This window comes from Schistocerca serialis, chromosome 4 (genome assembly GCF_023864345.2).
Source record: "Schistocerca serialis cubense isolate TAMUIC-IGC-003099 chromosome 4, iqSchSeri2.2, whole genome shotgun sequence".
NCBI lineage: Eukaryota > Metazoa > Arthropoda > Insecta > Orthoptera > Acrididae > Schistocerca > Schistocerca serialis.
The window spans coordinates 847,544,467-847,558,491 of NC_064641.1; the positions used below are offsets into that span (position 1 = coordinate 847,544,467).

Here is a 14,025-nt window from a genome sequence, read left to right on the forward strand (position 1 = left end):
GCACAAAGATGAAAAATGCAATCCCAGAGAACACTGTGAGGCAACATCAGCCTATAGCATACTGATCAGGACATACCATGATCCATATCCATTGCTTAAATGGACATTATATGAAGTTCATTCGGATGAAACCTGGTCAGTGCATCTACCTTTGCCTTACACATTAGGTGGCACCACGTAACTGTGGGATTGGTGGCGCCATATATTGCTAGAGAGACTGACGCGTGCACACTGTTTGATGTTGCAAAGTGCCAGTGTGGTTTCACACCAAAGAGAAGGTGGTCACACAAGTTATCATCCACTACTGAACATGCAGGCAACTAAGCAGGAACAACAAGGAGTGATTCGATTCTTGGTGGTGGAGGGAGTTGGGGGCTTTGAAATGTATCAACAGATGATGGCTGTGAGTACAGTCTGAGTCATTCAAGTGTTGTGGAATGGCGCAAACGGTTCCTTGAGAGGCACAAGTCACTGGGAGATGATGCTTATCCTGAACAGGCTCATCATGCCATCACACTGGAAATGGTTGTGGAAGTGAATGCTTTAGTCTTGGACAACCACAGAATCACCATGGATTAGATCCATCAGTTACTGGGTATTAGCATGGGCACCACCCACACCACAATGCATAGATCTGACAGCAGCCTACCAGCTTCTTCAAGGATGGAAATTGACTGGCTAGTGTTGCAATGGGATAAATGTGCCAGCAGTTTCTGACTTGTATGCATGTCACCCATCACTTGCGACATCATTGTAAATTCAAAGTTAAGTATTGTCAATCTTCTTATTTATAATAAAAACTATTAATCTGATTTGCTTGAATTGTTGTGTAGCTATCCGAGAAAGCAGCATCCTCTAGGCACTCTATTAGACACGAATGGGCACGACTCCACAGGATGTATGATAGATTATAGTTAGAAGAGGGTCTAACTCAGCCACAAATTCAGTATGGAATCTGACAGGGATTCCATCGGGGTCTGGAGCTCTGTTTAATTTTAACAATTTCAGCTGTTTCTAAACAGCACTGACACTAATATTTACTTCCTTCATCTTTTCTGTGGTATGAGGATTAAATTGGAGTGATTCTCCTGGGTTTTACTTCGTAAAGGAATTTTAAAAATAGAGTTAAGCATTTCAGCTTTTGGTTTGCTACCCTAAATTTCAGTTCCTGTCTCATTCACTAGGAACCAGAATTTATTGGGTTCTGTGAAAGATCATTTGAAACTATTTTGCTATGGTATAGATTGAAGGCATCACACATTGCTCTCTTGACAGCCAAACGTATTTCATTCAGCCTCCTCTGTCTATAGCCCTATGCTTTGTTTTACACCTGCAGTGACTGTATACCCTGGAGGTTCCCTCCCATTATGAACTGTTCTACTGGGTACATATCTATCCAATGCATAGTCAACTATTCTTTTAAACTTGAGCCAGAGTTCACCTACATGCTCCTGCCCTGTTCTAAAAGTTTCAAACTCCTCATCTCCATTGAGATATTACACTACTGATTTTTTATCTAGTTTACTGAACATATATGTCTTTCTGCTTTTTTTAGTTCGCCTTTGTACTTTGGTAATCATTGTTGCCATAATTGTGTCATTATCTTTGATACCAGTTACAATGTGGACATCCTCAAAGAGGTCAGGTCTATTCATTGCCATTAGTTCCAATACATTTCCTTGATGAGTGGGATTCCTAACTATCTGATCTAGGTAATTTTCAAATAAGGCATTTAGTAAAGTTTCATGGATGTCTTATCATGCCCAACACTAACAAAACTGTAATGTTCCCAATTAATTGTTGGATGATTGAAATCTCCACCAATTATTACAGTACGACTGGAGAACTTACATACAAGTGAACTGAGGTTCTCTCTAAACTTTTTAGTTACATCAGGAGATGAGTCTGACAGAAAGATACCAATCATCATTTTATGCCCACTCCTGATATTGATTCTTGCCCAAATAATCTCACATGCAGCTTCAATTTCTCTCTCAGTAGATTTGAGTTTCTTGTCTACTGTGAAACATACACCAGCTCTGCCATTTGCCCATCCTTTCAATACACACTTAAATTTTGCCAAAAAATGTCACTGCTATCAATTTCACATTTCAACCAGCTTTCTGTACCTTGTATTACGTCAGCTTCGCTGTTTTTCCATGACCACTTCAAACTCTGGCACTTTTTTGTGAATGTTTCGGCAGTTTACCATCAGGATTTTACTACGCTCACCTGTGGGAGGCACTTCTTTCAAACTTACCTTGATACTTTTGGGTTTCCTACAGCTATTGTTATCTGGTTTGGATGGAGTCACCTAATCTAAAAAACACTTTTTTACATCCCATACACGGTCAGCTACCTGAGTAGCAGCCTATGTTGTGAAGTGCACACCTGACCCATTTCTGGGCACCTCTCAGTTCTCAACCTTATGGTGCATCCTAGCTTGTCAGACTCTTCAAAGACTCTGGTTCAGACCTTCCACTTGACTTTGAACCAAAGGGCCGTGATTAGTTCTAAGGATAATGCTGAAAATTGTAAGCTTTTTTGAAATTGTGTGCAAGGCTGGTCTTCTCAGCCTTCTTTGCCTTTCACTGGAATGACCCAAGAATTACCTCAGAGCCCAGACAACAGGCATCATTAGTTCCAACGTGCACCACAATCTACAGTCAGTTGCATCCTGTTCCCTCAATGGCTGCTGGAATAGCCTCTTCAACATACTGAATGAGGCCTCCAAGCACACACAATGAGTGCAACTGGTGTCTTTCCTGACCCTTGCTGCCCTTTCCCTGAAGGGTACCATCATTTTGCCTTACATTTGAATTGTTGACAATTAATAGATCCCTACTCTTTTGCATTTGCCTCCTCCTGACACCAGATAAAACAGATTTCTCCAAAACAGGTGACATGAGTCCCACTGGCTCAGTTTCAATTTCAGTGACCCACTGGCTCAGTTTCAGTTTCAGTGAAAGAAAGCACTTCAAACTTGTTAGTTAGGGGGACAAGTACAACAATCTGAGTCCTCCCTTGTCCTAGCGCACCCTGTACAGGACACCTAGATCTACCATTGACACATCACTCACAGTCAAGTGGACGAATAATGACAGATCCTGTACTTACTGGAGAGGAGACAGTATCCCCAGAAGAGGACAGTACTTGAAGTGCCTCTGTTACAGTATCATAGGTGTGTGAGTCACAGTAGCTCTTCCAACACACTGCTTCACAGCAATTGCCAATCATTTGAATCATTTGACAGTAGTCAGGGTGACTTCCAGCTGCTTATGAACATCAAACAACTCATCTCATGATTGGTAAAGCATTCACAGTGGGATTGCATTTTGGCTGGTGCAATGTATTACAAGGCAGTGAACAAATAACTTTAAATTAAGCCCGCTGATTATTGCTTAATCTGTTGAGCTGAAAAGTTGCTAATTCCCTATAAGAATTGAAGCAAATACATGTAACAAGATTTCTATTAAAGCAACACAAAAATCTGTGGTAAAAATTAATAGTTTCTCAAAACATTTTGATGTTAATTACAGTTGTTGGCAAGCTCAAAAACAGAATATACAGGGCTACTAGATGAAACACAATATATTAGACAGAAAATCTGCTACAGTAACTAAATCACAAATGCCGATTTGTTACAAATTCAAGCTATACAAGAGCAGAAGTGCATGGAATGGTTATGACAAAGTGTGTTGGAAGCTCTACATCATGTGATTATTAACTTGTGTGAGGAATGCCTGTGAAAAACATGTAGGTAGAGGAACAATGAGCTTTAAATGCACGTCTGTATATCACTATAGTTTTGCAAGTGCTAATCAACAAACAAAAGATATGATTTTGTGCAAAAGGCAGGGACAACAAGAGCTTTTAGTAGAAGAGATATCACTCTTAATCATTTCGCAGTTAAATTTTTTTTTAGTGATGCAACAGAGTTAATTTTTCTTTTCATGTCATATTAGAATTGTGATAAACTGACTAAACTTAATTTTTGTGATTCATGACAAAAAGCTATGGTGCAAAGTATTCTTCCCACTACCATTTTGTGAGCTGTTACGCCTTGTAATTATACACAGATAAATAAAAATAACATTTTCCGTTTTTGATTTTACTTTATTTCAAAAATATTTACCCTTATGTTTCCAAGTGGTTTAAATTCAAGGTTAACAATTAAGTGATTGTAAACATGTAATATTTCTTTCTCCAACAAATATTCAAAGAAGCATCACTATTTTCCAGAAAAAATGGTGCAAGCATGGTTCGATACTTGGGGTACTCTGTAGGAGATGCATAAGTATTTTGTAGACTTGTCTCACGGTTCTGTAGAACAAATTCAGCATTCTTTGTATATTTTTTTTTACCAAAACAGGCATATGATGATCTACTTTTGCCAGTTGAATATGGTCTGCAAAGGTTTTATTCTTGGTTATAATGGTGGGACAATGCCCTTTCTTTGTGAAAGATGAGAAACCATCTAACATGTTTTGTGAGCCATAATTGAAAGTCCTGTTGATCTTGATATCCTTCTTGTCTGTTACTCACTTTTTGCAGTATAAAGACATTTACAATTTCCATGTCTAGTAGAAAAGAGAGAATTTGATACTACCTCTTACAAGAACTTCAACCTAATGCATAATCTTGTCTTAGTTGAGGAACGTAATCTAAATCTCCCATTACAGAATAGTATGTTGCTACAGCTGTTTGCCCCCCCTCCCCCCTGGGGATCACAACTCTGCGGGTGAGTTGGTGCTTGACTACCACAGGGCCTCAGTCTTTGCAGCACCTTTTCCATTCCATGCTGCATATCCATCCTCCTGCTATTCTTTTCCCCCCTCCCTTAGGGAACATGTCAGGATTTTTTGGGAATGTGTTCTGAATTTCCAGTAGCCTGACAGCATAACAGCCCCTCCACTGGTCTTTTTTTCTTTCTTCATCCACTTCTTGTATCCTTCCTCCACTTCAGCATTTGAGGTTTCTCTTTGTTTCTTCTTCTTCCATATGTGCTCCTGGCAGCTGGCCCAAGCATCTGCCACATAACTGGTGACTGTGTAATGTGTAGTTCCCAGCCCCGGGTTGACAGGTAGGGTTCTTGCACATACCCCATAGAACAGTGCAGGCCCAGGAAAGGATCCTAAACTGTTACCTTCCCAACTTGTCAATTGGCCCCTCTGCCAGGAGTTAGAGAGGTGTGAACAATAACATTAAGTGGGTGAGCCCCACTCTGAGGGGCCCCCAGTTGAAAGGAGTGCTCTATCGGAAATGCTGGCAATCATGGGGGGATTTTCTTGCAATGAGCCAATCATCTTCATCTCACTCTATGTCTACTAAATGTAAATGAAATGAGGCTAAAGATTCAAAGACTCCCCCAGCTATACCTCGGTTCCTCACAGTATCGTACTGTAGACGGTTTGTCCTTTGCTACGGTTAATCCATTTATTATTCAGAAAGTTGTTGATGCAATTACTGGCCCTGTGAAATCCATTTACACAATGGCACTTCGATTTTGGAGACTGTGATTCTTAAGCACAACAACTGCTTGCAGCTTCACTCCTCCATGGTTGTGCTGTTCGTGTCGAGGTCCATCGAATGCTGAATTCTTCACATGGTGTTATTTATACTAGGCTGCTTGATGGTCTGACTGAGGAAGAAATCCAAACTTACCTCTCTGACAAGGGCATCACTGCAGTCCATCAGGTGATGAAAATTGTGGATGCATCCTTTGTACACACTCTTTTTCTCATGTTTGATAGAGTAGTGCTTCCATCAAAAATCAGAGCAGCCTGTGAAATCATCTTGGTCTGATGGTACATCCCAGACCTGATGTACTGCTACCAGTGACAATGTTACAACCACACTCGAATGCCCTGTCAAAACCTGGCCAAGTGTGTTACTTGTCATAGGGATGCTCACGAAGGGAATTGCCCACCACCTCCTTCCCACTGTATCAACTGCAATGACAACAATGCAGCCTCATCCCAAGAATACCCTATGTATCACGATGAGCGGTTTGCCCAGGAGAACCACGTGAAGGAAAAAGTGCATTGTCCTATCACTCAAAAGTCGTTAGCTAGTCCCTGCCTTTTACCATCTGACACTTACAGTACAGTTCTTGCTACACCTTGCTCCACAAAGGAGATGGCCATGCAGACTTGTGGCCTCAAATTCCACCACCCAGTGCCATAGTAGCATCCCTATCTCCTCCTCCAGCTGTGCAACAAGCCACCAGATTTTCGTCTCTGACAGCAAAATCACCTGCCACACAACTGGCAGGGTGGAAAGGACAGAAGGAATACTCCCGTGAAGACTTTTTATGTCCCTCTGGCCAACAAACATTGAGCCTTCAACTGCCAACCGCAAAGGCTCCAAGAAATCAAACAAAGGCAAATGGTCTTCTCTTTTGCCAACTCGGAGATCCTTTTCAATGGTGTTGCTGCATGATACCCTCACCTTGCTGACCATTTCACTGGTGGATACCACCAACCATTTTCTGGCCATGGAATCCGTAGACTGACAGAGGGATAATGCCGACGCCACTGCAGATCTCGTGGAGCAGGATGCTCCAGCCTCTGTGCCCTGTAGCAGTGAGTCTTCGAAGGCTGACACTTGCCAGCCACTGAGGTGGCACCCCTTCATTTTTTCCCTCCTTCCCTTTCCCTGTCTTGTCTCTCCTCCAGTGGAATGTTCATGGCCTTAGATCCAACAATTAGGACTTACCAGTGCTCTTTGAATCACAGCATCCAGTCGTTTTCTGCTTCCAGGAAACATTGCATTTATTTCTGGTCAACTTTGACTTTCCTGCAGAGGATGGCATTCGTAGTCAAACCATCTCACTGACACCTGGCTGCAAACTGCTGCAGTCAGCATTTTCCTTCCTCACTGCACCATTTCTCTTTATACTGTCTATATCGCTCCATCACTCAGTGTCACCAGGGCAGACTTCCTCCAGCTTATTGGGCAATTCTGCCCTCTCAAAACCTGTCAGAGAGGTTCCCTCTTGGCTGACCTTCTCAATCAACTTAACCTAATCTACCTTAATACTGGGGCACCTATGTTCCTTTCAGACACCACACACACCTATTCCCATTTGGACCTCTCATTATGCACTGTCCAGCTTGGCCATCATCTAGAGTGGTCCATTCTCTCTGACAAGTACTCGAGTGGCCATTTCTCATGTGCTATCCATTTGTTGACTCCTACCCCACCTACATGTAAACCTAATTAACAGTTTTCTAAGGCCGGCTGGAGGTTTTACTCCTCCCTGGCGACCTTCGACAAACTTCCACTTGTGATGACCAGGTAGAATATCTTACAAATCTCATCTTTACCGCCACAGAACATTGCATTACTCACACTTCATCTTTACCGTGCCATGTCCAGGTTTATTGGTGGACTGAAGCGAGCCATGGTGCAACTCATGTGCAGAACCGGGCTTCCTATTGCTATCTCCAACATCTTTGGTCATTTTGCAGAGATTTCAAGCTCCACCTACTATCAGCCTGGCTTCTTCCATTGGAAATAAGTGGAAGAGGCTCAGGTGAGACTCTTCTCCTCTCAGAATCGTGAAAGCTACAATGCTGCCTTTACTATGCAGGAGCTAGATCTTGCTCTCATGTCGCTTATCTGCCACCCCAGGGCTGGATAGTGTTCATATTCAGATGTTGCAGCACTTTCTCTGTGGGCAAGGACTTTCTCCTTCATAGATACAGTTGCATATGAGCACATGGCCCATTTACTAGATGCTGTAATGAAGCATCAGTGGTATCAGAATGATTTTCACTTACACTTTTTGACTTTAACATTTTTGGAGCAAGGTCTCTTGCCTCAAATTGCTACCCTTCACCATTACACGTAAAAGTCTGTGTCATAATCACAGAATCACTCTGTATATCTCTCTCTAATCTTATGGTAATGGAACTTTGTGTAGAGCACTTCCTTCTGCTCACAACTGCTAACAAGTGAAAGTGAAATATGCACAACGTCTCCCACACTTCATAAAACGTTTGAGATCACAGAGTTTTTGGCAAATGACTGTGCACAAAAGACTATTTTGACATATAGCTGATATGCAAACTTTCTTGTCTATCACCACACATGAGTGAGTACAGATTTTTTCAATGAACTAATGTAATTATTTTAGGAGCCATCAATAGCTGGTGAAATGTGAATTAGTACGGGTTTGCAGCAAGATAACAGAAGAAATTCTGTTTATTTTCATACTAAGAATGGGATTTTCATAAGCTATTGAAATGACTAGTCCTCATTTTTTCGCTTAATAATAGACTATTTTAAGATTCTGTCATTGTGGTTTTGCAAATGAAGCTAATTTTAACATGGCAACGAGAAAGAGAAAGTAAAGGCTTACAAGTCACATGAAGCTAAATTGCTGCTTCCCTTGTGTTTCCCGCATAATCCTCATAACCTATTGTATTTTTAATAATAAATGAGTGACTTGTCAAATTATCGATCATACTGGCATAACCTGTTAATACAATCAATTGCAGACTTGCTACCTGTACCACACAAGTCCTGCTTGTGAGCAATCATCAGCTGTTTAACTGCACCTTCCCTACTGTGTGGTGTCCACCCACAATGGAACCCCCACCACTACCATCATTCCCTGCCCTACTGTGCCATCTGTGCAGCTATGGGGCACATTACTTTGTTTTCAATATACCAGCATCGCTCAGGGACGTAGTGGTAAAGTGCCAGCCTACCAATCCAAAGGTGTTGTGTTTGATTCCCAGTCACTACCAGGATATTTATCTGACACTGTTCACTTCCTTGATCTCTGGCAATGGGTATGAATGTGAAAAAATGCCAGTTGTGGCATGATTCAGAATCCCCATCAAACTGTATGTCTCCTAGTAAATGGACGGGGTAAGTCAGTTCAAAGGTTGGAGGAAGGAAAAGGCAATGCCACTTGTAATAGACTACACCTAGTAATGTACTGTGCTGTGCTGTGCAAACCATCCTATGGCTTTACAACATTTCACGTTCACTTACTTGTAGACTACTGATTATGATTCAGTTGAGCTACATTCTAATCCCATTCAGCAATACAGAATTATGAGTTGCCTACTCATCCTCCAACTGAAAGAAGCACAACTTCCAAGCTCCACAACTTCTGACTGTAATGGGGGAGGTGAGAGGGCAGATTTATGAGATCTAAGAAAAACATGTCTTTGGCAGAGAAATGAGGAAGACGAAAAAGTGGAGAATGCAAACAGTGGCAGCTGTAAAAAACCAAGCCAAGCTGTTGATTCCCACTAAGATGAAGAAGCCATTCATTCATCAGCTGCTCTTTTACTCAGCAGAATATTAAGATGCTATTGATCTCCAGTATGTTTACACTAATGATGATATAGACATAAAAAACTGATGATGGATAAAACTACATTACTTGTGTTGAATAAGGGAAAACAAACTCCCTGGCAGGCTGAAACTATGTGGGAGACCACGACATGAATCTGGAACCTGGCCTTTCAGAGTTGGTGATGTTATTGACTGAGCTAAGTAGGAAAAATTCACAACCTGCTCTTATGGCTTTACTTGAGTCAGTATATAGTCTCCTTCCTTCCAAACTTCACAAAAGCTCTAGTGCATGAAGAACAGTTTCTGTACAGTAAAGCTGTGAGAGCAGGTTGTGAGAGTCATGCCTGCTTAACTCATTTAAGAACAACACAGCCTGTGAAAGAGCAGGTTCCAGATACGTATCCTGGTCTGCCACACAGTTTCAACCTGCCAGCAAGTTTCAAAGCAGTCTGCACTCTGCTGCAGAGTGATAGACTCAGTTTGGAAAGGGAAAACTTAACTATGGTTCTAGTGTTCCAAGTGAGAGTAATGACACATGCCGCACTCATCAGCTGTGATGAAGTTTAAAATGAAAACACTGCCTTTGGAAATGAAATTATTGTGAATAATTCTGCGACTGAATTCCTAGACCTTTGTGCATGGTAGGGTTTCATGAAAGGGCTGTTGGATTAAGGAAATGATTTCTAGCAATTGAATGTTGTTGGTACATTACCAAATTCTTATTCCATCTAATTGATCAAATGCACTGTTTTTAATTTTATCAACTGTATTTTATTATGATTCATTTTCTTGGCTACTAAAAAACAGCATACCTCAAAATTTAAAATAATTTGTTGTTTAAAGTAAATCATTGGCTTAGTTATATTATCCAGTCTCATCATCTTAACTGCATATTTGGTTACAATGACAAACATTCCTATAAGAAAGTTACTTTCTCGAGTTTTGGAGTAAAACATACATTTTAATGAGATTGTAGAGAGATTCTACCTAGGTTGTAGCCCCCCCCCCCAACCAAAAAAAAGGGTTGACAAAAACTATCCATAGCTTAAGACTGCTGTCTTATCCAAATTTTCCCTATATCAGTTCAGCAGTATGTTCATACTAGGAAAGAGTTACATGATTAGAGGAATAACAGTTCCAATAAGTTTCTTCTGTTATAATGTAGAACACGATTAACTACAGGCAGTTTTGCAAATTAACTGACTTCTTAAATGCATGCACCTGTTTCCTATATTAATATCCACACAAGGTACATGAGACTCACTTTTGTTTATTTACAACCAGAGAAATCGACAGGATGCACCTTGGAAACAGTGCAAGCTAACTTGAATCCATTTTCCAAAGCAAAGACTAGTCCACGCCATATCCAAATTCCACCTAGGTCTATGGCAAACAGTGTCCACCCTTGCCAGACCGGTAGCACAAGCAATGCACATTCCACAGGCCACATCATAACTGACTCGGACCAACCCTTGGTTGACTTATATACCAAATTTTGGCATGGTCCTACCAGAAAGTGCTCCTGGTGACAAGGACCCTCTGGTAATGTTATGCCAGTTTTTCAATTATGTGTAGCATCAGATGGTGCCACTAGCTATGGGATGTAGTAGGAACTCACCTATGAAGTAGTTATATACTAATTTTTTACATAGTAAGTATCTTTAATGACAAGTGTTCGAATTCAAATTGTTAATGCAATGTGCTTTCTTTTTTGTTTGTTTACAGTGTGAGGTATGACAATTCAGTTTAACCTTGTGCATAGTAAATGGATACAATAAGGTTGTTCTGTAAATGCATGCTGTGCCCACAAATCCACAACTTTCCCAACCAGAAGTATTTCCAAAATTAAATAAGAAGCCAATAACAATGGCCATGAGAAGAATGCAATATAGATATTGGCTGTGGATGAAATGAGATTATTCAAGAGTTCATTGAGTCAAGTCCCTGGAGCCAGAGGGAACTCAACAGAACACATCCAATATACACTGAGGTGACAAAAGTCATGGAACACCTCATAATATCATGTGACATGGCACGCATTCAACAAATTGTTGGAAGTATCTTGCAGAAATATTGAGACGTACTGCCCCTAGAGCCGTCCATAATTGCGAAAATGTTGCCACTGTAGGATGTTGCGCACAAACTGATCTCTTGATTAAGACCCATAAATGTTTGTTTGAATTCGTGTTGGGCAATCTGGGTGGCCAAATCATTTGCTTGAATTTCCCAGAGTGTTCTTCAAACCAATTCCAAACAATTGTGGCCAGATGACATGACATCGTTGTTTGAGAACATGAAATCCATGAATGGATACAAATGATCTCAAAGTAGTCGAACATAACTATTTCAGGTCAGTGATCGATTCAACTGGACCAAAAGGTCACATGACCAAGTGACGTGCTCCAGGTGATGATGAACTGTTGACAAAGACACTCTAATAGGTCATCTGCTGTGATAACCCATTAATGCCAAATTTCACCACACTGTCTTAATGGATACAATCATTGTATGTCCCACATTTATTTCTTTCATTATTTCATGAAATGTTGCTTGTTTGTCAGGAATGACAACTATATGCAGGTGCTGCTGCTCTCTCATTATCTGAACACTGTTGGCCACTTCGCTGTCCATGGTGAGAGGTAATGCCTGACATTTGGTATTCGTAGCAGATTCTTGACACTGTAGATCTCTGAATATTGAATTCCCTAATGATTTCCAAAATCATCAGCATATGGGCATATCTCTATCCCATGACTTGTCACCTCAGTGTAGTACTTACATTAATCAAATTATGTAACTATCCACTGTATTGTTGAATACACAATATTGTTTAAACATATTTATTATTTCTTGCATAGGTTGAGAGGCTCATACTATTTGACTACAAACTCTGTGAGCCCCTTTGGTCGTGGTGCAGCGGGAGCTGTTCCATTGTGATTCGAGTCACTGTGCAGTGACTGTACTTCATGTACTCTGTGGCCTCAGAGAGAAGTTAAACTATGGAGTTGGATATATCAACAGATAACAGTAGTTTGCAACATTTATGGCCAGTTCATTATACTATTAATAATTAATGTTGTTTTATATCCATATTATATAATTACAGTAAACATGTGGTGTGTTATTGACTCATTGTATGGATTTTGTATTGTGCCATATATATTTAATACTTTCATTCAAAGTTTTACGGGCCTTTACCAACATGGTTTGTTACACATATATTGAAATTATATGAATATATAAACAAAGATTATTTTATTTCAGAAACATTTCCACATATTCCTATGTGCCATCACTGTAAATTTAATGTACTGGAAAGCCCTAGATGGAATTTAAAAAATGAAAAGAGTAAATGTATAGGTATTCACAATATAGTTGAGGCACTGAGTGGTTAACAGGCACAAAAACAAGGTTAAAAACTCAAGACAGTTGTACTTTTACCAGAATGCTATGCATATCCTGTTGATGAACTTTTAAGAAGACAGCGCCACTTATGTTATAATTTGTGTAACCCGAGATTGTAAAACACAGCAAAAGAAAACTGAAGACATTGCTTAGCTTTTGGGCAATGTCCTCCTTCAGAGTATGAAAACCTGAGTTGTTTTAGCTACATTATTATCAGTCTTGCTGGCAAACACACATTGCTTCTCCCTTAAAGATCAAATGAGGCTCAATGTAAATTTAATCCGTATGTACATTTACTACAAGTTTTGTGATCTTTCAAAAATTCTCCATATACTGCAACCTACATTTAAACTATTTAAACTGAACTGGGCTGTCAACTTTCTTACACTGCATGGATGACACAAATTCAGGTAACTACTATTGTGTAAACAATGCTTACGGTAAATGTACATAAAATGTAGCTGCCAATATGAGGGTTGGAACTTTAATAGTGGCAACTATTTATTTATAGTTTGTACAAAATAGACACATGTTTCAAAGTTTTACTGACCTTCAGAGTACTCACCAGCATTGTGTATAACTCATTGCCAGCGATGTGGAAGTCGTATGATGCTCTTAGCAGTGCCAATTGTGTTGACAGTTTGAGCGGCGCAGTCTATTGACTGATAAATTTGTAGCAGTTCTGAAGTGAATGTCGTGAAGTGTTCCCTTCAGTTTATAAATCACGTTGAACTTATGAGGGCTTAAGTCAGGGGAGTGCAGTAGATGGTATAGCACTAAGCAGCTCCATCAGTCAAACAAATCACTAACAGCTTGCACTGTACGTCACAGGTTGTGTTCCAAAAATAAACAGCACAGAGACAGAAGTGATGACACTTTCTGCAGGACCTGACCATCATTTTGCAGGACAATGCTCAAGCACATACAGTGCAAGCTTTTACCGATTTGTTTGACTGATGGGGCTGGTAAGTGCTATACGACATACTGCACTCCCCTGACTTAAGCGCTTGTAAGTTCAAGTCAATTTCTAAACTGAAGGAAACACGTCACGGCATTCACTTCAGAACGGCTACAAATTCGGCAGGCAATAGATCACGCCACTAGAACTGTCAACACAACTGGCACTGATAATAGTATCCTACGATTTCCACATTGCTGGCAATGGGTTATACACATTCTGGTGACTACCTTGAAGGTCAGTAAAACTTTGAAGCACATATCTACTTTGTACAAGCTGTAAATAAATAGTTGTCAGTAATAAAGTTCCAACCCTCATAATAATGTGTTCCTACTATACATGTGACT

At 40.3% G+C, this 14,025-nt stretch overlaps 1 protein-coding gene across 1 annotated transcript in view; it reads left to right on the plus strand.

Moving 5' to 3' along the window:
• Window positions 1-11,045, plus strand: part of LOC126474806 (pancreatic lipase-related protein 2-like) — a 74,840-nt gene extending 63,795 nt beyond the window's left edge. The window contains exon 5 of the mRNA XM_050102278.1: window positions 11,041-11,045. Within this exon, the coding sequence (XP_049958235.1) occupies window positions 11,041-11,045 (5 nt within the window). The remainder of the gene's footprint in view (window positions 1-11,040) is intronic.
• The last annotated feature ends 2,980 nt before the right edge of the window (window positions 11,046-14,025 follow it).